Genomic DNA, 23,234 nt, shown 5'->3' with positions numbered 1-23,234 from the left:
TAACCATTGCACCACCATGTCATCCAATGCATTAAGTTCTACAGCTTCAGGAGACCATCAACTACAGAAACGTTTGGCTAGCAAAACCGAGTGTGGTTTATTGTGAGATGACATCAAGTGACAAAGACCTGCAGACAGATTGCTTTGTTCTCTTCATTTGCCAGTTAGTCAGTGGCGTATCCAGGTGTAACCCTGATGTCTATGCATTAGCTTTACCTCTACCATAGCTTGCCTTAAACAGACTCAGAGAACTAAACCTGCTTAGTCTCGAGCAGAGGAGGCTGCATGGGAACCTAATCCTGGTCATTAAAATTCTCAAAGCCATTGATAATGGAGATCCGGCAGAATTCTTTCATCTTAATAGTGAATCATCTACTCAAGGACACCAGTGGAAATTAAGAAGAAGTGCATTGAGGACTGAAGCCAGGAAGCACTTCTCTAGTCAAACAGTTGTTGGAATCTGAAACAAACTACCAAGGCACAAACCTGATCAGCTTTAAGAAGGTTCTGGATGAGATATTGGGACTGCTTAGATATCCACTAAATACATAAACTTGATGGGCTGGATGATCTGTTCTCATTTGTCAAAGTTCTTCTGTTCTTGCCTGGCCTTTTGGCTGTCTTGGACCACCTTTTGTAAGTGAAAATGAAATTGAGGTGCTTTAGACTTCCTTCTATGCATTTGTTTCCCTAAAACCAACCAAGGCATTTTCTTGACAAGCGGAGCTGAGAAGTCTTGCTGCTTTCATCCCGTTTCCTTCTCATTTATATTACAAACATAGATTTGGATGCAGTCAATTAATAAATGAAAGCAGCTGCTGATACGAAAATTGATAAGAAAGTAAATTTTGAGGTGACAGTCTTCAAAACTGGGCAAATAACTGCAAAATGGAGTATCATGTGAACAAGTGAAACATGCTCTATTTAGGCCAAAGGAGAAATAAGAAAGCATAAAGCCGGGTGATGTAGACCACATCCCCAGAAATTTAGAGCTCCTTCTATGCGTGTGTGTGTGTGTGTGTGTGTGTGTGTGTGTGAGAGAGAGCGAGACCTGAGCTCTGTCCAGAGTTGGCTCCTGCTTTGACCCCAATGCTGCTAAAATTGGCTACAGCCTCCCACAGCACTGAGTTCTTGTTATGGTGGGCTGTATAGAGCTAACCCACTTTTGGAGAGCGCTATAAACAAATATAAAAGAAAGTTGAACACAATGCAGTCTGTTTATAAAAAATTAAAAGTTCTCAGTGATGCTCAGAAGAAAACTCAGACACATTGCAGGGGGGAAACAGTAAAGGCTTTAGTCAGAATGTGGTCACAAGTAAAGGACAGCAGAACACCTGCACCCAACCCAGTAAGCCATTTGGACAAACTTCAAGTGATCGGACAGCTGGTGAGGGGCTGATAGATGAGCCATGATTGACACTGGAATGGTGCCATACACTGGGAACGGCACATCCAGCCAGGCTAAGCAAGGCCCCCTTAATCATTTCATGCCTTCATAATTTGAATGCCTCATGAGAACTCCATCAAGAACCTTCTCAGCCTTCCTTCTTCCCATCTCTGTGCTCCCAGATCCACCGCCTTAACTGCTTTGTGCAAGCCGAGTGAGCTTTCAGGGGCTAAAGGTGCTCATTCATCACAAGTGTCTTGTGGCTCTGCGGAGCAGCTTGGCGCCCAGGGGTGTGTGGAGGGGGAGTTAGTTGGGGGGTTATTTCAGTACAGCACACTGTCTTCAGTTTCATTTATCAATCTGTGACAGAGGCTGATAGACGACTCCTATGCACTCACTGTGGATAGATATGTTTTTGATTAGAGCTTTGAGGGATCTGTCCCAAACAAGCGTTGCCATGAACTCATCTGTTTGGTTACCAACACTAAGAGTCGGCTGCAGCCAGGTGTTGGAGTGTTTTTGTGTATCAACCGCTGCCATGGCAACAGAGACCCGCATGGGCTTCCTGGAGCCTGTCTGAGTCGTGAAGCCATGTGGTCACAGCTTCATTTCCTGCATCCATGTGACTTGAAATAATTAAGTTGTGTTTGGACCCTGGCTCCCAAAGACCCCATTCCATCCTCCTCAGAAGTGGATCATAATGTGCTGCTACAAGGTACCGTAGCACTTCTTATAAAGCCAATGGGGGGGAGAATAAATGTGTAAGAGGCAACATAAACATGACAAAACAGCAGCTTCTGGAGCTAAGGGATAGAACAAGGGGCCATGGGGGTCTCAAGAGTCTCATACAGCTGATACTGTTGTGCTCAGGGTTTCTAAAACTTCAGTCTGGAGGGTATCTGAGCCTGCAGTCTGTAGGGCGTTGTGCCTCTGGGTTCTAAAAAACTCTACAATCTTGAGGGTCTCAGGTTTAAAACTGCAGTCTTCAGGTCCTCAGACGTCTCAAACGTCTCAAACATGGAGCTTGGCAGGTTTCAAACTGCAGTCTGGTGTGCGTCACAGGCCTAAAATTGCCATTTTTAAAATGACATTGAAGAATCCGTCTGGCCGGACGGTACATGGGGTCTTGTGAGTTTAAAACTGCTGTCTTTAAAGTCTTAAGGGACTGAAACTGCCTTCCTGGAGGTCTTTTTTGGACTTGAATGAAAAGTCTAGTGTGTGTCTTTTTTAGTTATTAGCCACTCCCAAGAATAAATGTTACAAGGCTCTGAAACTGTAGGCACAATCTTCAATTTGGGAGTCCTGTAAGCATTTTGGGTGTAGCGTCGTAGTCCTTGGGGTGTCAGGTGTGTCAAACATCTGCAGCTGCTGTTCTTTTGGATACTTCAGCATTGCCTAGCATGTCATACTTCAGTGAGGTCTAGGACCGAGGTCTTCTTGGGCTTCATGGGTGTAAAATTAGAGATACAGGGGTTTTCAGGAATTTTAGGTTACAATTGCTGAAGTCCTAAAAGTTTAAACCTGCAGTCTTGTGGCTTGCAGTGGTCTGACGCTGCACCCCTGTAGTCTTAGGGCTCTGAAACTGCAGTCTTGGAGATTTGTAAAATACTTGCGTCCAGTGTTTTCATTCTCAAGGGTCTCAAGTGTTTGCAGGTGTAGTTCTGGGGTCACTGTGTCCTGAAAAAGCAGACATTTGGACCTGGAGGCCTGAAGGATGCCCAAGGTCTCAAAAAGCAGCTATTTGATGTCTGATAATGGAATCTTTGTTGTTTCAGGCCTTGAATCTTCTAGGGGTGCTGAACAAACATCCAAAAAAGGTCTACTCTCTGAAACTGCAGTTGCTGAATTACCCTCGTGTCTGTAACTTTATTTTCAAGGTGCCACTAATCTTATTAATCATTGATTAATTAATTAATAATCATTAATGCTCATTTATCATTGTCAATAAGCTGATAGTGAAAGGCAGGAAACTTGGCAAAAGTTGACGTAGTTGAGCCAGGGAGCCCTGGAGCAGGACTGGTAGCGAACGTCCTTGAGCTTGTGAGCTGTAGGAAAAGCTGATGTTGCTATGCATGAAACAGATGAAACACTACAGGGTGGTCCAGATCTAATTATGCTGATCCAGATCGTCTGGATGACTTTCATTTATGTGGGGGACGATTCCAGTTTGGCGCAAAGACGATTCTTTATGTCGTCAGTTTGCACACTTCTTGATGGTGCGGGATTTTTCGGGGTGATTTTCTATGTAATAAACTTCATGAAAATTGCATTATTAAATCTGGACCACCTAATACTGTGGTGGGTTGGCACCCTGCCCAGGATTGGTTCCTGCCTTGTGCCCTGTGTTGGCTGGGATTGGTTCCAGCAGACCCCCGTGACCCTGTGTTCGGATTCAGCGGGTTGGACAATGGATGGATGGATGGATGGACCACCCAATAGAAGATACAGTAAGCAGTGGTCCACAAGTGAGCCAGGCCGCCATAGGGGTATCGATGGGGAGAGTCCAGGCTCATTCCAGATGTAACGTTTTAGCAATCAGAGCCTTTTTACTGTCATCACATTAATGTGTCAGTACTGGGCGTAGTATTGTGGCGCAGAGGTTGGCGCTTGCAGCTCCAGAGTGCTGGGACTCCTGTCTGGGACACGGCCTGGGTGCAATCTCCACATGTACGGAATGCTTCTACTCCTGGCACTATGGGTTTTTCTTCCAGAGATATTTGTGTTAGTGTAAACTGACCCAGTGTGAGTATGTGCTGTGGTGGACTGGCTCCCTGTCCAGTGTTGGTTCCCAGTTCCCCCTCTGAACTTGATCAGTGCATTAAAACATGGATGCATTTAATATGGAGATTAAACCAGTACTCCATCATGCACAATGTGCATCCAGTTTAATAAAAAATACTTTATTTGGTTCAATAAGTTCCAGTTCCAGTTTGGCTATGATTTGATATCCAGGTAATAAAATAAATCATGAAGCAAAGAACAACATCACATTAGCAGAGGGGAAGGAGGGTGAAGAGAGAGAGAGAGAGAGAGAGAGATAGAAAAAAAAAAGAAAGAGCAGCAGTAGAGCTAAACCAGAGCAGAGGAGTGGGGGTCTTCTGTGAGTCCTTAAAATGTGTCCAATCCTACCAGGCACCAGTGAGAGAACAGAGTCCCTCAGAGCCCCTCAGGGTGTCAGAAAGGGTGCATCAGTGAGAGATGTTTAGCTCACAGGCTAGGAGGACCCCCTGAAAGAGGCAAGGAAGACCCTTGAGGGTACTAGCCGAGCTGTTTCATTTGACTTATACCGAAGATTTACAGTCTTAAATTTATGATGGACTCACCCAAAGCCTCTAACCCATTGATACCTCTGGGGAGGGTTCCCTGCCACAACATATATATACAGTATAGATTTATATACATATATGCACGAGTTTCTAATGCATACATATATACGAACACACACAGGCATGTCTAAACCTCCATAGGTGCCAGTGTGTGTGTGCTACCACAAAGTTGCATGTTTGGCAGAGAGCGCTCACTTCTCCTTTGCCTTCTCATCATAGGTGCCGGCATTCTTGTAGGCCGCTACATATCCCGTATTTTCCACCAGGTCCTCTCGACCACCTTTTCCTTTTCCTTTGCCACTCTCATCAAAGCGCTCCTTGTGGGACCCTGTGTACTTTGAGGTATCAGTCAGCCGGTTAACTGCTCCTGCCTTGGTCACTTTCTGTGAAAGAAATAACAGAACATATCTTAGGGTAAGGGATAGCTGAATGAGACACATTTGAAATGTTCACGTGCCCTGCCCTGCAGTTATTACTAGCTGTTGAAGAAGGTGGGTGGCACTGCGGCAGCTGCATATTTTAATGTCTGAAAGCTGGTGTTACTTTTTAATCAAAAGAGCAAATCATCTGATTCAAAATGGAGGATTTGTTCCCTCAGTGTTTAAAGACATAGTTGTTTAGTAATATCTACTGTATGTGGTGCTTTGTGGCTTTCCTGTCCAGCTTCAGAAGCGCAAAACTGAAAAGGGTCTTGGAAAAGGTGGTCTCTACTAACGAGCAAGATTTAGTGAATTTATAGTAACCAAAGCAATTGTGTTTCCTCTAGAGCCCATTTTGTTTCCTTTGGAAATATTAAACAGTAGAATAATCTAGAATTACATGCTTTAGGATACAGAACTCTAAAATCAGGTAAAATGCTTTAGTGCAGGGGTGGGCAAACTCAGTCCTGGGGGGCCGCACTGGCTGCAGGTTTTTGTTCCAACCCAGTTGCTTAATTAGAAAATAATTCTTGCCAATAATTTAATTTCATGACTAATTTGCCATGTCAGGTCATTCTCATATTCTAGATTTTTTTTCCTTTCTAAGGATATCTAAGGAGTCTAAAATTGAAGAGTAATTCTTAGCCCTTTACTTTTTTCTATTCACTTTCCTTCTAAGTATTTAATTAAACCAAAGAGTGCACATTAAATACACACAGGTGTAAATGGAAACAAGTTAAATAAAGAAATGCTCGTTTCTTTTGTCACTTGCATCTTATTGCTAATAAGGAGCAGTTAAAAACCAAGAATAGAGCTTTTAAAGACTAAAATAAGCAATAAGGGTTCAAAATCTTAACGAGCGAGACCACTAAAATGAAGAAGCGTTACTTGAGCAATAAGTGTTTCTTATTAAGTAACTGGGTTGGAACAAAAACCTGCAGCCACTGCGGCCCTCCAGGAATGACTTTGCCCACCCCTGGTTTAGTGAATAAAGCACTTTTTATAACAGGCCTTCCAAGAGTGCGAATTTTCAAACCATTTCAGAATGATTAGCAGACAATTATAAAATGTTTAGTTACAGACCTAAAGAACTAGAAACTCCTGCAGAAACCTATCTATTATATAGTGCCTTTCATATCTATCTATCTATCTATCTATCTATCTATCTATCTATCTATCTATCTATCTATTATATAGTGCCTTTCATATCTATCTATCTATCTATCTATCTATCTATCTATCTATCTATCTATCTATCTATCTATCATATAGTGCCTTTCATATCTATCTATCTATCTATCTATCTATCTATCTATCTATCTATCTGTCTGTCTGTCTGTCTGTCTGTCTGTCAGGGTAGACAAGCAGACTGTTAGTCGCCAAGTGGAAGTCTTCACTGTATATACTGTAGATTATTTGATTAAATATAATAATGTATTTGAGCCATTCCATCCCTCCCCATCTCTCTTGTCCCCATCCTGAGGCGATTTAACGGTCACTCACAGTCACTCCAACGTTTGCAGGCTCCTTCCCTTCTACCAGCTTGTATATGTCTTGAATTGCCTCCTCGTTGCTCTTTCCTTTGAACCTCTTTGGTGCCAGCTCCTCCAAGGCCTTCTGAAATTCGGCATATGTGATGACTCGGGCCGTCTTTGCTCTGTGGACAGCATAGTGAGGACACTATGAGATTAGTGATGCTTCATTATGGAGCTCAAGAAACAGTGGTGGACGAATTGGACAGTTAACAGTTGGATACTACTTTACAGCAGTTCTTGTGTTAAAGGAGCCTACAGGAACTCTACCCTGAATGGGATTCTCTGGTCTATCAAGAAGATTATCATAAAGGAAAGAGACGGATTTGTTTGTTATTAAATGGATTGTGAAACCTAATAATTCAGAATTAATTTGTCACATCTTGGGAGGCTTAGTGCACTGGCATGCACCGCGACTGGCTTTATGAAGAAGGCTGCACTTTCTTGTTTACTTCAGTGACATTTTATCAAAAAAAGGAGCAAATTGTTAGTCATTATGAAGAAGATTACAGGGCTCAGAGGAAACTTACTTCACTTTGGAGAAGACAATGTCTACGTCAGTGCTAGTCACAGATTTGCCATCAGTAATTTTGCAGTCTTTGCACAGCTTGGCCCAGTTTTTACCATTCATCTCTTTGCCAGTTGCCTTTGTGTCACCATGGATGGCAAACTTCTTAAAGGCTTCCTGCAGTTCGGACATGTCTGTGCTTTGTGCCATCTTGAGCAACACTAAAGAAAAATAAATAGAAGGGACAATGAGAATTCAGACCTGCAAAGAAGTGTGCAAAGGAAGAGCCCTGAAAGTTAGCGACTTCTGTAAAATTTCTGTTAGTGCAAGTCATCCTCAACTTCAAATAAGACTCAAACTACTGAGGGTAACCCCAGATAAACCCAGCTTAGAAAGTAGCAGCTAGCCAGCAGAGGTCAGTACAAGGGCCACCACGTGATCAGTCGTCTGGGCACTCCAGTCTGCTGAGGTGTTTCTGTGCAGAGGACGGCCAGACTTAGCAACCTCTGCTTCAAAGTGAGGAATTACAAAAGACAGTGACAGAGTGTGGCCTGCTGGCATGGAGGGTAGCACTTGTGCCTCATCCATTCGGGAGGCCGTGTCTGAACCTTGGAAAAAGCCACCGTCTCTGTGGAGTTTGTATGGCTTTTTCTCCAAGTGTGGTAAGCATAGACTGGACTTTTGGTTCATGTCCAACCCAGGGGACATATGACATGCACAGTCATTGATGCTTTTCCAAGTGTCTGAATTATTTTTTATTCATATCCATTTTCTAGGGCAATAACAGAATAATGCTGGCTGAGTCTCTGAGGACAGAATGGTGTCCCTTTGACAACATAAATGAAACAGAGTGGACACACACGCTTGACATTTGTTTAACGCCCTTACAATGAGCCATCAAAGCATATTGAAAATTAAGAAAAACCTTTTGGCCAAATTATATGAGGGAAGCTAAAACTATTTACTGTATTTATTTATTAAACAGCACACTTTACAAGGAGGCAGAACAAAAAAAAAAATTCAAAGCATAGAAAAACAAAAAAAAACAAACCAAACAATTAAAATCCTGCTGCCCACTTGGGCCCTTTTAATTACAAGATATCTTGATTTGATGTTGGGTGGCTTGTCCACACCAAAACATGTCTCCTGTCATATCTGAGTTCTCTCTCTTATGTCACCCCAGCCTTTCTTCCTTCCTTCCTCCAGTAAGCCTTCACTCCAAAAGTCACATTTGCGCCAAGCCACAGAATAACTTCCAGCTCCCCTTACCAGCCCTTGATGTTCATGCAGCACTAACTAACGTGTAGCCCTTCACATGCTAGGTCTCGGTTACAGCCCCCTAGCTGCCTGTTCTCTTAAACTGGTAATATGTTCCCACTCCTAGAATTTGTAGGCCATATGCTGTCCTCTAGTGGGTGGTCTCGAGACAACTGGCCTTGGTTTTAATATACAGCCGGATCTCAGACACCAACTCCTCTAATGTTCCACATCTTACTCCAGAAAATGTCCCTTGCTCCTACACTAGCAGCTTTGTATAAATTGCAAAACTAAACCTCAAACTGACTAACTACCAACATTGGCACCTTTGACTGTAACTTAAAATTCTTGACAAAGTGAAACTTCAGGCTGCTGAGGTAAAGAACGCTGTGCAAGTTTGGAGCTTTATTCACTACCGAGCAATGGATCAGTGATTTCACTTCAACTCCTTCAATAGACTTGTTTTTTGTTTCTGCTACTTTCTCTTCATCTTAAATTGCCTTGTGTGGTGAAGCTCATCCCACTTCTGACACCAATGTAATAAGTTTTTGTAGCCGCAGGTTGTCCCCTTGTAAGAGAAGCAATTATTACCATCCATAGTCCAACCATTGTGTGGCGCACAGAAGCCTGCTGGGATAAAAAGTACCTCGTGACTCAAAGGGCTCTCCCTGTCCAGTACAGTGGTAGTAGTTTTATATCATGTCCCTCTTTGTCGAAAGTCACTCTCTTCTGTTTCTATAATTAGTATTAGGGAATTCAATGTATAGTTAAAGGCAACAACTTCCTTTAAATTTATATTAGAATTATGAGATTTATGAAGAGAAAAGCCAAGCAAAATGACACCTTTTATTGGCTAACTAAAAAGATTACAATATGCAAGCTTTCGATGTCTTGCCTGAAGAAGGGGCCTGAGTTGCCTCGAAAGCTTGCATATTGTAATCTTTTTAGTTAGCCAATAAAAGGTGTCATTTTGCTTGGCTTTTCTCTACATTCATAATGGCTAACACGGTACAACAACCTAGTACTACAGAGATTTATGAAGTAATTCTTCTGTTAATATAGATATATGCATTAATAATTTAAAGTCTTTTTGCATTACCTAAGATCCATCCATGCATTATCCAACGCACTATATCCTAACTACAGGGTCACGGGGGTCTGCTGGAGCCAATCCCAGCCAACACAGGGTGCAAGGCAGGAACTAAACCCCGGGCAGGGTGCCAGCCCACCGCAGGGCACACACACACACACACTGGGGACAATTTAGAATGGCCAATGCACCTCACCTGCATGTCTTTAGACTGTGGGAGGAAAGCCACGCAGACACGGGGAGAACATGCAAACTTCACGCAGGAGGACCCGGGAAGTGAACCCGGGTCTCCTAACTGCGAGGCAGCTTTACCTAAGATGATAAGTGATATCTGATCAAATCCACAACAACAATGATATGTGCGTTTGGCATTCAAGTATTCAAGCAGAGAGTCATAGATCAAGTACGTGAAATCAATCAATCAATCAACATTTATTTATATAGCACATATTCATACAAAAAAAAATGTAGCTCAAAGTGCTTTACAAAATGAATAGAGTAATAGAAGACACAATAAAAGATAAACATAAGTCAACATTAATTAACATAGAATAAGAGTAAGGTCCGATGGCCAGGGTGGACAGAAAAAACAAAAAAAACTCCAAAAGCTGGAGAAAAAAATAAAAAAATAAGTCATCAGGAAGTTGAGTGTATACTTCGATGGCCTAAAAATGACAACACACACGAGCAATCATTATGTGAATAGGAATTAATAAGTTACTGCGTCTTGAGCGGAATGTTCTCATGTAGCCCTTTTCCTTGTGTTCTTGTGTATTTTGTGAACTCAATGCATCTAATATGTGCATTTTTACCCAAAGATTTGGTGTGCCAAAGGTAGACACAGCATCTGACTTCCAACTGTGTTGTCTTTATAACTGGGACAAGGACAAAAACGGGTCAGTCTTCTTACTGGAAGCACAGACCTTCAGCTTTTAGTGTGTGTTTGTCTGCACATACATTATGGGTGAGAAACAAACCTGGTGGATTTTTCTAGAGGGATTTTGAAGACAAGGATATGAAGTGACCTCTTCACTGGGCACAGACTAGACTGGTATGCTGACTTGCTGGCAGGTTCATGTTTCAGAACGGAGGAGATGGTCTGAATGTCATGCTGTCATACAATACGCCTTTGTGTGCATGCCATTTGCCCAAGATGCTCAAGTGCGGATGAATGATATTTTCCGACATACACATAACAGTAGGAGGCTGACATGGAGTGTGTCAACTTCTACGACAGCTAAGTATAAAGCCAATATATTTTTGATTTGGGATCATGGCTCAAAAATGTTTGAAATATAAAAGTACAATGCATATCGATTTCATATATAAAAAACTGTGTTGTTTTCAATGTGAACTTTACAATGCAGTCGTATTTGCAGAGAAAGTATTGCTGACTGGGCTTGTGAAGCGATGTCAGCATCATGGACAGGACTTGGAGAGTGGAGATCCTGAGTTTTCAGGTAAAGGGCTTTGCTCAAGGGCCCAACAGAGTTATATCCCTCCTGGTAGTAATGGCAACCTTCCAGATGCTGCCACAGAGTCACCGCTCCGCCATACATCTGGGTATATTCATATTTCTGGGGACACTCTATAGTTATAGATTCTGTTGCTTAGTTAATGGGAGATGAATATCTATACTAGAAGCTCAAAATAGGACAACACCTACGTCAAGCTTAAGCCCTGCACTCTAACTTTATGGATGTTAACGTGACACATTCTCCTCGTCTCCATGTGAGTTCCTCTGGGTTTTCTTCCCATCATCCCAAGGATACGCGTGTTAAATTGTTCAGGTATGAGTGAGCATGGATGTGTGCCTGAGTGCAACCTCTCGTGAATGCAGTTGCTGGCACAGGCTGTGATTCCCATCAATACTGTCTTGGCGTAAAGGGGTTTGGACAATTGACAAAAGAATTAGTGAGCCGGTCAGGTTTCATATTACTGCTGGTGTCCCCTTCAGGATCTCCTCTCTTCTAGTAGCCTCCAAAGAAACTTTGTGACTGAGATACAATCAGGTGATCTCCACCTCCTGCCATCACGCTAGCGTCATTGCATCTCTCAGCGACCTGAATCTGTGTTTTTGGATGAATTGATGCTCCTCATCAGGCCAAACGTCACTGAGCCCTGAGGAGATGTTAGTGTGCTCTTCACTCCTGGCTTACATGGATGATTTATGATCACACACTTCATATCTTTGTTAAAAAAACTGACTGTGAGCAAAATCACAGAGTATCCTGTGGCCCACAACAATCTTTTCTGAGAAAGGACTGTGCCTCTAAATGCACTAACTGAGCTCATGGACTATTCATGCTTCAGAGATTTGAAGAGAAACTAATGTTAAAAACATCAAATTCTCATACAAAATATACACTTAATAACAACAGTTCACATTGCAAATGTGTACCCAATTCACACTACAGGGTCACAATCTATCACAAGTGTTTACTTATATTTAATTTTTTCCCCCAGTTGTACGATTATAATGCTAAATGAATTGCTTGGGATTTACGCTGTAAGCTGGATGCGGGTATAGAAGTGGCAGCCTTGTGCTTTTAAGTCCAGTGCCCTGGCCCGTGTCTGCTACACACACGCTAGCTGCAGCGGTTACACGCCACTCACCCGTTTTCATGCCATTTCTGTTTTATTTCAAAGACTGCAATGGGATGGACAGAAACCAGCAGGGTAAAGTGAGAAGGCCCGCTGTCTTCTCCCACTTTCCTTAGCCACTTTGGGGCTTGTGCAGCACCAGACACATGAGCCCTGCTGTGGTAATGGAGGATTAGCAGGAAATTTTGGGATTACACTTCTAGATGGATTTATTTATGTGGAGAGGATATATTGCTCATCAGGAGAGCTATGAAAGAAAACATATGAAAGTGAGTCTCGTTCAAACATACCGTATGGGCACGAGCCGTGCTTGAGGTTTTATAGGAGGACGGACTTGAGGTCTCTTTGACCTTCTGGGTCTGTGAGGGTGGCACCATGTTTACTCTTCTGTAGCCCCGCTAGGCCGTCTTCTACGCTGGTGCAGAGACGTCAGGCGGTGACTTTCATTTCCAGGCATCACACTTACCAAGGAAACTACATTTCTTCTCCACAATCAAGCTGTGGAAGGTTGAACTTGGTTTGGTCAGCTAAGTTCAGTGCTGATTTGGGCTGCTTTTGTTTTCTACTTTCATGAGAGCAGCCATTGACAAAAAGTCATATATGATGGCAAAGATGCATTGAACCTAAGAAAGCGATAAAAAGCAGTCTGAAACGAAAAGCAACACTGAATCTGCCAGTTGGATGCGTACGCCCTGCAGCCCTTTACTTTTGTAAACTGGAGGCCATTTTAATCTCTCTCTGAGTTTTATGTCCATGCATTCTGTCACCTCCAAAGGGGAAGAATTACTTCAGAAGAATTGCCTTCTCAGAAAGTTGGTGTAGTCCGATACCACAGCCAGACACGGTGTAATATCCACTTGTCCATCGGGTGCAAGGCAGAAACCCACCCTGAATGGACTGCCAGTGCTACAAGGTGGCACAGGTGGCGCAGTGGTAAGGAGACTGTGGAAGATTGTCGGTTCGCTTCCCGGTTCCTCCCTGTGTGGATAGCACTTTGAGTACTGAGAAAAGTTGCTATATAAATGTAATGAATTATTATTATGGTCACAAAATATTTTGTTTTCCTCAAGCTGAAGGAAAAAATATGGGAAATCTGTGACTTCAAATGTTCAAGGCATCATTTTATCATACATTAAGTTTTACAATTTGTTTAAATGTAGCTGCTGAAATATACTTTAGTGACACAAATTAAAAGAATGACTAGATGGCTGGCTTGCGTCCATTTTGTGGAAAGGATGGACTGGCTTGTCATATTAAGTTAAGAAGTGACGAAGCTAACCAGCGTTTAAATGAGGTGCCTTAAAGCACCAGACTTTTGGGTGAAATGTCAGCTAAAGCACCGTCTGTGTGGAATTCATCCATCCTCCCCTGTCCACAAACGCTTTCTCTTGGTGCTCCGAATTCATTCTTCTCCCACAAGTCGGGTTTATTGCTTTGCAAATGACCCACCGCAGTAAACTATTGCCATTTCATTCACTGCAGCATAGGTTTTGGTATCTCCTGATACAAAAATTGGGTTCAGCAAATGGATGCATGGATCAGTTAAGAAAATTCAGTACAACTTAAAGAGAACCTCACCCTAGTGGCCCAATATCTCCGCAGTCTTAAAGATGAATCTCCAGTGGGGACAGCAGGACTGTAAAAGTTTGTGATTGGCTTCTCAACACCTTCAGCAGCACAAAAGGAAGAACCCCAAGAAAACAGTCAGGACTTAAAGTCTCAGTTGATTCTCCACATGTCTTTTAGCTTTCTACAAGTGCTCCTGTTTTCTCCATTTTTCTAAAGATATTCAATCAATCAGCCACAACTACTGAAACGTTTGTAAACCGTGGCCTGTTGTTTTCTGCGTTGTGGTTGCTGCTTCTGTTGATTGGTCCAACTCTCACTAAGCATGTATTGAAGTCAGTGGGCTGGAACAATCAAAAGTAGAATATGCACTACTGTATAGTTGAGACACTGTATAATAGAAACCACTTGATTCCTTAGACCCTTCAGCATGTAATGAATGGTATCAATTTCACAAATCTCAGTTGTAAAAACTGCAGGATATTAAGCAATGGAGTTAATGTCAGTATAGGGTTAAAAAAGTGGATACCATCAAAGACTGTAGAAAGAAATCTCTCTGTTATATAAAAAAATCCAGGGACGAGACAGAGAGATACTTTCATATCCCATGAGAAGAGACTTTGTGCCAAGAGATTTAACCACACCCAGGGCTGGAAAATAAAAGACAAAGAGTAGATGACAAAGTAGAACATCGTAAAGAATTCAAAAACCTTGGCGCAATACACATGAAGAACAGGTTAGAGATAATGGAAGTATGAAAATTTGAAAGTCTCAAAAAATGATAGTAAAGATCGCATTAGTGCTAATAAACGGGAATTATTACTCGGAGAAATAACAGAACAGCGAAAAGAGATCCACACACGCAAGCGGCAGAGACTCAAAGTGGCTGATGTGTATAGCGCAGGCCGGGGGGTTGGCGAGCGAAGTGAGCAGGGGGCAAAGTCCCCTAGTCTTTTTTTGATCTACACAGTCAAGTTTTCAGGAGAAGATGTATAAAATGTAAAACAAGACAGGCGTAGTCGCATTTCTTTCATCATCAGCCGCTTGCACGGGTGGACTAAAACACCCAGCGGACCAGTGGAACGTTTACTGCCTTTAAACATACTACATAATTTGTTTGAAAAAAAAATATATATATATAAATCTAAATCTAAATCTTAACACCAGCAAAACCAAGGAACTGGCAGTGGATTTTAGGAGGCCCAGGCCCTTCATGGACCCCGTGATCATCACAGCTGACTGTGTGCAGAGGGTGCAGACCTGTAAATACCTGGGAGTGCAGCTGGATGATAAATTGGACTGGACTGCCAATACAGATTCTCTGTGTAAGAAAGGTTAGAGCAGACTATATTTTCTTAGAAGGATGGCGTCCTTCAACATCTGCAGTAATAGAATACTGCAGAATAAAGCTGGACAGTTTAACATCCGTGGCAGAGCAACGGGCACTGAGCAGGCTCTTGTCAATCATGGAGAATTCACTGCATCCACTGAACTGGCAGAGGAGTAACTTCATCGACAGACTGCTGTCACCGTCCTGCTCCACTGACAGACTGAGGAGATCGTTCCTCCCCCACACTATGCGACTCTTCAATTTCACCCGGGGGAGTAAATGCTAACATTACTCAAAGTTATTGTCTGCTTTTTTTTTTTTTTCATTTTTTCATTTTTATTACTATTTAATTTAATATTGTTTCTTTGTATCAGTATACTTTGCTGCATTATGTGAATTTCCCCTTGGGATTAATAAAGTATCTATCTATCTATCTATCTATCTATCTATCTATCATATATATATTGCAATTGTGTAAAATATATATGGTGCAATAGTTTAATATGCACGTAGTTGATTTTGAATCTCAAATGAATGTACATAAATCTGACATTTTTTTGGTTTACTTGTAGTGAAAAGTCAAGCAAAATGGTACCGTTTACTGGCTAATTAAAACGATTACAATTACTGTACAATGCCGTCTTCAGGCAGGATGTTAACTTAGTGACAGCGTTCGGAGTTGGATCTTTTGAAAATGAGGGAGTGTGAGGTGAGCCCACAGACACATGAAAATCCAGAGAGGGAAGAAAACGGCGATTAACATACACCGCGTGATTTGGAGAATGATTTTAGTTAGCATTTTGTACATTCTGGTGCAAGGCCATTAAATTAGCGAGGGGGAAACAAGGAGCAGTTCAGCATAAGAGGACTGCTGTGACCGGGATAGCCTGGAGGGGATTGGAGGAAAGTTATTTATCTATGTATTTATTTATTTATCGTTACGCACAGAATACTTGAAGTGGAGGTTTTCTGCAAATCGAATTAAACTGGATTAGAACAGTGATAGTGGGAATGTGGATGTTAGGACTATACAGCTGTACTGGTGTGCAAAAGGGGAAGAGTAGCACGTTAAAAATCAAAATAAGAATAAAGAGAACAGACGTTAGTTTATTTTGTATCGTTATTTATTTATTTGTTTTTGGCACAAGTCCGTGACTTCAGCTGTCAGTCGGAGAGACTCTTGCCCTGCTTTCTCTGCAGTTTGTGATGCAATTAATACATTTACAGGAAACTCAATACATGTGTGCCAATCGTCCATTGTAATACATTTTTTAAATTTCAGAAAATTAAACTGCAGTGCGCTTCTTTCTTATGGCTTAGCATTAGAAGTCACGCGCCGTTTACGTTTCTCTCAGTGATGTATAATTTACAGATTTTTAAAGCGGACTTAAAGTTCTTTTAATTGGATAAAATGCTTTGTTTAAGCCTGGCGTTACTCCTGAATCTGAGTCCAGTCATCTTTATTTTCAATGGTGCCTTTTCTTGCAGAGGTAGTGGAGATGAAGTTACTTGTAACATTCAATTGAATGCTTTTGATGGATCGATGACTTCGGTATCAGTATGGTGGTGCACGGCAACAAAACAAATACGATTGTGAGTGTGGAAAAATAAGCATCTGTCCTAGTTAGCTCATGCGGGTGGGGGGCTAGGGGGGGCATATAAAAATCAGGCCATTGAGCAGAAGACAATAAAGTTATTGCTCCAAAAGTATATCAGGCCACATCTTGAATTGAATTAATCTTTGTTACGTGGCGCTCGTCGTAGTGTCATCACGATTTCAGAACAATATGGTAAAATGTCACAATGAAAAAGTAGTGATAAAAATAGAATAATTCCATATGTCAATGTTTTCCACCTAAATAAGGATCCATCCATCCATCCATCCATTTTCCAACCCGCTGAATTCGAACACAGGGTCACGGGGGTCTGCTGGAGCCAATCCCAGCCAACACAGGGCACAAGGCAGGAACCAATCCTGGGCAGGGTGCCAACCCACCGCAGGACACACACAAACACACCCACACACCAAGCACACACTAGGGCCAATGTAGAACCGCCAAAGCACCTAACCTGCATGTCTTTGGACTGTGGGAGGAAACCGGAGCGCCCGGAGGAAACCCACGCAGACACGGGGAGAACATGCAAACTCCACGCAGGGAGGACCCGGGAAGCGAACCCTGGTCTCCTTACTGCACGGCAGCAGCGCCATCGTGCCGCCCCCAAATAAGGATACGATTAAATATTTTATAGTGCCTTTCACAGTAGCACCAGACTGTATATGAATGTGTGGAATAGTCATGAATCCGAACAATATATCAATAATAATCTTCATTTTATTTTACATTCTGTCTTTCAAAGTGGAAGCACGGCTGCTAACAATATCCGGGATGTGAGTGAAGTAAAGTCGTTGATCCAAATCAGATGTGTAACAGTTGTAGCTCATCCTCTTTGTATCGTATAAGGGAATGTATGGCGATGTTTCCAGGGAATCATTTAGCAAATTGAATTATAAATATGACCAAAAAACAAAACCAAACAAAACACAAGTTACATCAAGAAACGATCGAACTATAAAGGGATTGTTTTGTATTTGTAACTATTAAAGCGCCACCTGCAGGTAAAAAGCCGTCGAGGGTGCATTGCTGCCCTTTTTAACTACGTGTTCTTGTGTTTATCCTCATGTATTTAATACTTTTGAAATAGATATTTTAACAGCTAATTAATATACAGCTTTTAATAATACGACGGAAAATGTATTGTATTTTAGGAAAGCAACAGACCATAATACTTCGACATGCATTCGGAAGCCCTTTTGGCAGCCGACAGTACATTACGAGCCGTATGTAAACGTTTGTGTGGCTGATTGCAAATGGGACGCTTCAATATCCGTGGAGTATCCCGTGTTTATTTAACAATGTCTACCCACCACTCTGCTCGTATTAACTCAAAGTAAATACATTAAAAAATAACATCACTCCCATAGCCTACGTGGGGTCTCCAGCTGCGGTCCTGGAGGGCTGTACCGACAGCAGCTTTTCATTGTAGCCATTTTCTTAATTAGCGGACAGTTTTTTACTGTTAATGAACTCGTTTGCCTTCATTTGAATTGACTTGCTATTTAACACCTCTCAGTTGTTTCTTTTCCCTTTAATTTGCAGTCAAACAATAATGAGGTACAAAACGAGGCAACACTTGACCAGCTAACCTGTGTCCATCATACAGAAAGGTGGAGGTCTCTGGGATGCAGAGCTGCTCAGGTCCGCAAAACATTTTAATGGTGCACTTTGAAAAAAAGGAAACCCAACCGGGTTACAAATGTCTACTCTGGCAGAATGAGAGCAATAACAAGTCGTGGAATTAAATAACGGGTGTAATGACCAACTAGAACCGTCAGCTAATGAAGAAACTGGTTGGAGTTTGAAGCCCCAACTTATTCTGTTGGCTCACTTCACATCTCACTTCTGTCTGGGTGCTTTTTAATGAAAAAAAGGAACAATTCAGAGGAATGAACCCTAAAAAAACAATACAATTAAAATGACGGCAAAATTAGTTAACTAGCAGCAAAAACTGGTAACTGATTAAGAAAAGGGTTACAATGAAATCCTGCAGCGTAGCGCTCCACGACCGCAGTTGGAGACCCCCGGCCTAACCTGTAACGTTAATTTGAAGGGAGAGAACGCACATTAGGATGATGTAAAGGGGCACAGACACGATGTGTACCTGTGACTGAAGGAAGACCCCGGAGGCGGTAGCATGTGGCCCTCTATGCTAAAGGTATTTATTTATATATGGCAAGTGCCGCCTTAAAAGTTTCATAGAGTGCAAGTGCAGTTTAAATCCCCCATCCTCGATTTCTGCTCCTAAAGCCCAGGCAGACCGACACGACTCTGCACACTTTCTGCAGCAGATTCATAACCGTCCGATCTAATGAGCGCATTTCCAGTACACTCGAGTCGGGGGTCGGACGGGGACCACCGGGCACCCTGTTAATGCTCATCTGCCGCCTAATGCGTTCGAGCACCGCCACTGTCTGCGATGATCTGCTGACTTCTGCGCCCTCCTCTGCTTCCTGCATTGCGACTTGAAACTGCACCGTCGTCGGGCTCTCTCGGTGTAGGCCTACTTGCAATCGCAGATGCTAGCATTTTTGGACAGTGATTATTAGTATTATTATTATTATTATCACAGCACATTCCGTTTTAATCTGCATTTAAACAGCACACGGTGAGCGACCATATCATTTAAAAGATGGACACAATTGAAGGCAACGCGCACAACATCACACCAAAAAGGGAAGGGGATTTACGGTTAGCCCATCTCTGTGCAAGTCGGCAGAAGTCAGATGAGTGGGAGCAAGACGGGTAAGAAGACATGACGAGGGACGAGGGTTACAGTCGCATCGGCAGAATACTGAAGCAGGGCTGGAGGGGAGTCTCCCGGGATGCGATCCGGTTTGGTGGCAGCTCAGTCAGCCAGGAGTCAAACCCGAAAAGCATCCTGCCGCCCGCTTCCACCCCGAAGTTAGGGGCTGTTCGTTGATCATCACACGCGCTGCCTCATTGTTTGTAACCTATAAGTGTCGGGCTTTGCGCTGGCAGCCTCTGTCGAGGGGCTCTTTTGCACATAAATCAGTGTAGTTAAAGAAAAAGAGCAAATGATCCACAGAATAACACCAGTGGTGCAAGTAAAATATAATAAATGAATTTAAAAAATGCCTGCTCAAAAAGAACACGTTTAACAGCACAAGCTGACATAAACCCCCCGACACACACACACGCCTGGCGTGCTTAACATCAGACACTCGTTTAAATGAACGAACACACCTCTTCACAGGCTTTATCAGTATTTGTGATTTGAGAGTTCTAAGCAGAAAATTACTCTTTTAAATTTCCAGTGCAAAAAAGACGGTAAAGTCTGCGCATGCAGTCACACGTTTACAAGAGTCGCATGCAGTGGAGCCGACTGCTAAAGACTGGTGGCAAATCAATCACACGGGAGAATTTTAAATAGAGACGTGGCTACTACCGATCAAAACTGAAAGAAACCTTCTTTAGCTTATACTCTGTTTATGTACTTACTAACATATCCACCCATTCAAGAATTTATTTAACTTCTGTAAAAAGGCAAATTTCCCCATGGGGACAAATAATTATCTATCTACTTTTACACAGATACAGTAGTGTGGTGGTGTCTTTTAAAACAACAGTAACAATCTAAATGTAATTTAGATTTGCATTGTTGTATTATTCAGATGTTATAAACCATCCATTCATTTTCAAAGAGAAAATGCAAACTTCAAGTATATGTATAATATAGTAACTGTTTCAATTAATACTTTCAAATATTTTTACTGTTTGTATTTGTAAATATATAAGATTATAAAGTGCAGAATACCAATATGCATATAAAATTAATATATAAATCTCTATCTGTATATATAATGTCAAATGAAAGAGCAAGTGCACAATTAAACTCAAAACTACCACGAAATGGTGCGTCCTTTGCCATCCTATCACCCTGGCCGTATTCTTTAACCAATGCCATACACGGGTGGCACTAACAAGTGTGTGCCCAGCACCCTCGCCAGTTGGCGTTCTTGCCACGGTGGCCCTTTGCTCGGTGCTGTTGAGCCAGACAACTCCATTCAGTCATATCATTTTGTGCCTGGTGAGCGGATAATACATCCATTTCTTCTTCTTCATCATCATCTTCTTCTTCTTCCAAAGCTTTTCCTCCTTTCTTCTGGGGTCTCTAAATGGATTTGTTTATTTTGAGTCTAAGCAGCTAATCTTGTTTTGCTTGTAAGTTTATTTTAAAAAGTTCCACTAAGCACTTATCTGTACGGAGCAGGATGGCTGTAATTACTTGATAAAGTTCCGCCTGACTGAACACCTTGAAACGCACCTCTTGTGTGAAATAACAACACACACCATACTTACAGGCAGAGGCAGGCAGCGAGACACCTCGCAATCCCTTCAGTCATATTTAAGCTGCTGCTATTACTGTGCCCGTTGTTTTGACTATCTAACATGTCTTGAAGCAGGTCCTCCTACTGGTTTCAGCTGAGTGCTCCATGACCACGGAGAGCACAGCACTTACCAAAAGCGAGAGGTGCAGAAGTCCTATTAACTATCTCAGGTCCAAGTTGTAATGCAAATACTGCCCATCACATTCATGAATTGGTGACTGGTCGTTATTTCGGATAGACCCAGCAGTGACAGTGTGTATGGTTGTAGGATGCACATAAAAAATATATATATAAAAAAAGAAGAAGACGATAAAGGCAACGCATGCTGCCGGAGGCACTGTGCTCACTCCTACCTCTTTGCACCGCAGCGCACAAGCCCTCTCGAGTCGGCTCCCTGGGTCCTCCTATAATGAAATGCTCCTTTAAAGGCTGAAGGGCTGTTATCCTCTGTTTATTTCTGTATCCATAGAGACATCCTGTTTAACATCAAGGGAGTGCAATAAAAAAAATGTTTCACTACGACTGAATGACCAAGGTCACTGGTGTGCAGCATGGCAGCGGCTTCTTAGGGGAGGAAGAGCTCGGCCACCAGGGTACCGCACCTGGTATTGGGGTGGCCGCAGTGGGGTGCAAGGGGGCAGCGCTGCAGCACACGTTAAATGGATTTGCTTCTGGTTGCTCTACTGCTGCAGATATCCTTGGAGCACATAATCCTCTTCCTGGCAAAACATCTCAGAAATGTGTGTGTGTGTGTGTGTGTATGGGGGGGTAGAAAAAAAAACCAAAAAAAAACCGAGGGGTTGCTATGGGATGGCAAAGCAAATTTCAGTCCTGTTCCCAGGTTTTCACATTCTGACACTGTGGCAGCTGGGCTGAGGCACATTGCATCATTAGTTTTTCATCTTTGTTTATTCATCTGCTGAATCAATAGAAGCTTTGAGGCTGCACACATTCTGAAAAGCGGCCCACTTGGACCCACAAAACGTAGGGGCGGGGATGGGTGTGTTATCAAGTTTCTGTTGTTAAGAGCTTAGCACATTTCTCAAGTTTGAGGGGCACCATTTCCAGCAGCAACAGCGTCAAGCATTAAAGCCCCCCTCACTTTACCTCATCCAGCGCCCTGAACAGCAGCGCCCCACCCTTCGTCATATTTGGACTTGGGAGTAAAGAGGAACAGAGAGGCTCCTTGCCAAGAGGGCGAAGCCTTTCAGTGGTGTCACAATGGACAGAACTGAGGAGAGGCAAAGCAAAACGGCTCTCTTTATAGGTCAGGGGGAAAACAAGCAACAGTGAAGGATGATGTATGTCCCTTGGTGTGTTTTAGGTGGGCACTGAAGTTGTAGAAGTCAGAATGTCCATCTTGGTTGTGATTGCCTCTTACTTGACACACGCTAGACTAGAGGTGATGAATGGGTGGGAGCCATTCACACAAACGAGACGGACTCTGTCTGGCTGTGCCCCCTTTTGTGAAAATAGCAACCTATCTCAATCCTCTCTGCCAGGAAAGTTGGGCCAAGCACAAAGTACGGTACCCAAGAAGTGTGAAAACTCCTTGACATACTGCTTGTAATGGTTGGCATCCCCCTCAGCCGAAGGGCAAGTAAACAACAGTACACCAGCGCTCATCATCTTCTTAAAGCCGACCACTACAACGTAAGGCACAACCCAACTTGTTGCTTTTGTCAGGCTCAGTTGCTGGGCATGTCACACTAGACAACTGGTGGTCATGGGAGTGGTGGCGACTTCTTCTAGTCCATGACTGAAACTTGCTGAAACAGTTCATGTAAGTTGCTCATTTTTCACACTTTGCATGTACAGGTGGACAATGTGAGGATGCAACTTTGGGTCTGCTGGTTAAGGGGTCCGTTCCATGCACATCCCCTAAATAACTCCATTCAAATTTATTGTTATGAACAACAAAATCCTAACTTGCACAGACTAATGACAAAAAGACAATAAATGTGACATCATACACTGAATAGATGGATAGATAAATACGTTATTAATCCCAAGGGAAAATTCACATACTTCAGCACCAGCATACTGACACAAAAAAACAATATTAAATTAAAGAGTGATAAAAACGCAGGTATAACAGACAATAACTTTGTATAATGTTAACGTTTACCCCCCGGATAGAATTGAAGAGTCGCATAGTGTGGGGTCTCCTCAGTATATCAGTGGAGCAGGATGGTGACATCAGTCTGTCGATGAAGCTGCTCCTCTGTCTGGAGATGATCCTGTTCA

The 23,234-nt window shown here is 42.6% G+C and overlaps 1 protein-coding gene across 2 annotated transcripts; it reads right to left on the bottom strand.

Moving 5' to 3' along the window:
• Positions 1-4,266: 4,266 nt before the first annotated feature.
• Positions 4,267-21,700, bottom strand: tppp3 (tubulin polymerization-promoting protein family member 3). 2 transcript variants are annotated; one of them, XM_039762953.1, is made up of 4 exons: positions 21,341-21,700; positions 7,195-7,393; positions 6,636-6,789; positions 4,267-5,096 (listed from the first exon to the last, which is right to left on the bottom strand). In XM_039762953.1, exons 2-4 carry the CDS (start codon positions 7,380-7,382, stop codon positions 4,905-4,907), a joined length of 534 nt encoding a protein of 177 aa, XP_039618887.1. In that variant the 5' UTR covers positions 7,383-7,393; positions 21,341-21,700; the 3' UTR covers positions 4,267-4,904. The 2 variants fall into 2 exon arrangements, with proteins under 2 accessions (XP_039618887.1, XP_039618888.1); XM_039762954.1 differs by lacking the exon at positions 21,341-21,700 and adding an exon at positions 20,959-21,047.
• Between the last annotated feature and the right edge of the window lie 1,534 nt (positions 21,701-23,234).

The sequence above is a fragment of the Polypterus senegalus genome, chromosome 9 (genome assembly GCF_016835505.1).
Source record: "Polypterus senegalus isolate Bchr_013 chromosome 9, ASM1683550v1, whole genome shotgun sequence".
In the NCBI taxonomy this organism is placed as follows: Eukaryota; Metazoa; Chordata; class Cladistia; order Polypteriformes; family Polypteridae; genus Polypterus; species Polypterus senegalus.
This window is presented reverse-complemented; position numbering and strand designations above follow the sequence as displayed.

Coding starts and splice junctions, on each gene's coding strand:
- tppp3 (XM_039762953.1), bottom strand. CDS start 7,382: ATGGCACAAAGCACAGACATGTCCGAACTGCAGGAAGCCTTTAAGAAG. Junction 6,790..7,194: donor ATTGTCTTCTCCAAAGTGAA/GTAAGTTTCCTC, acceptor TGCTGTCCACAG/AGCAAAGACGGCCCGAGTCA. Junction 5,097..6,635: donor CTGCAAACGTTGGAGTGACT/GTGAGTGACCGT, acceptor TTTCTTTCACAG/AAAGTGACCAAGGCAGGAGC.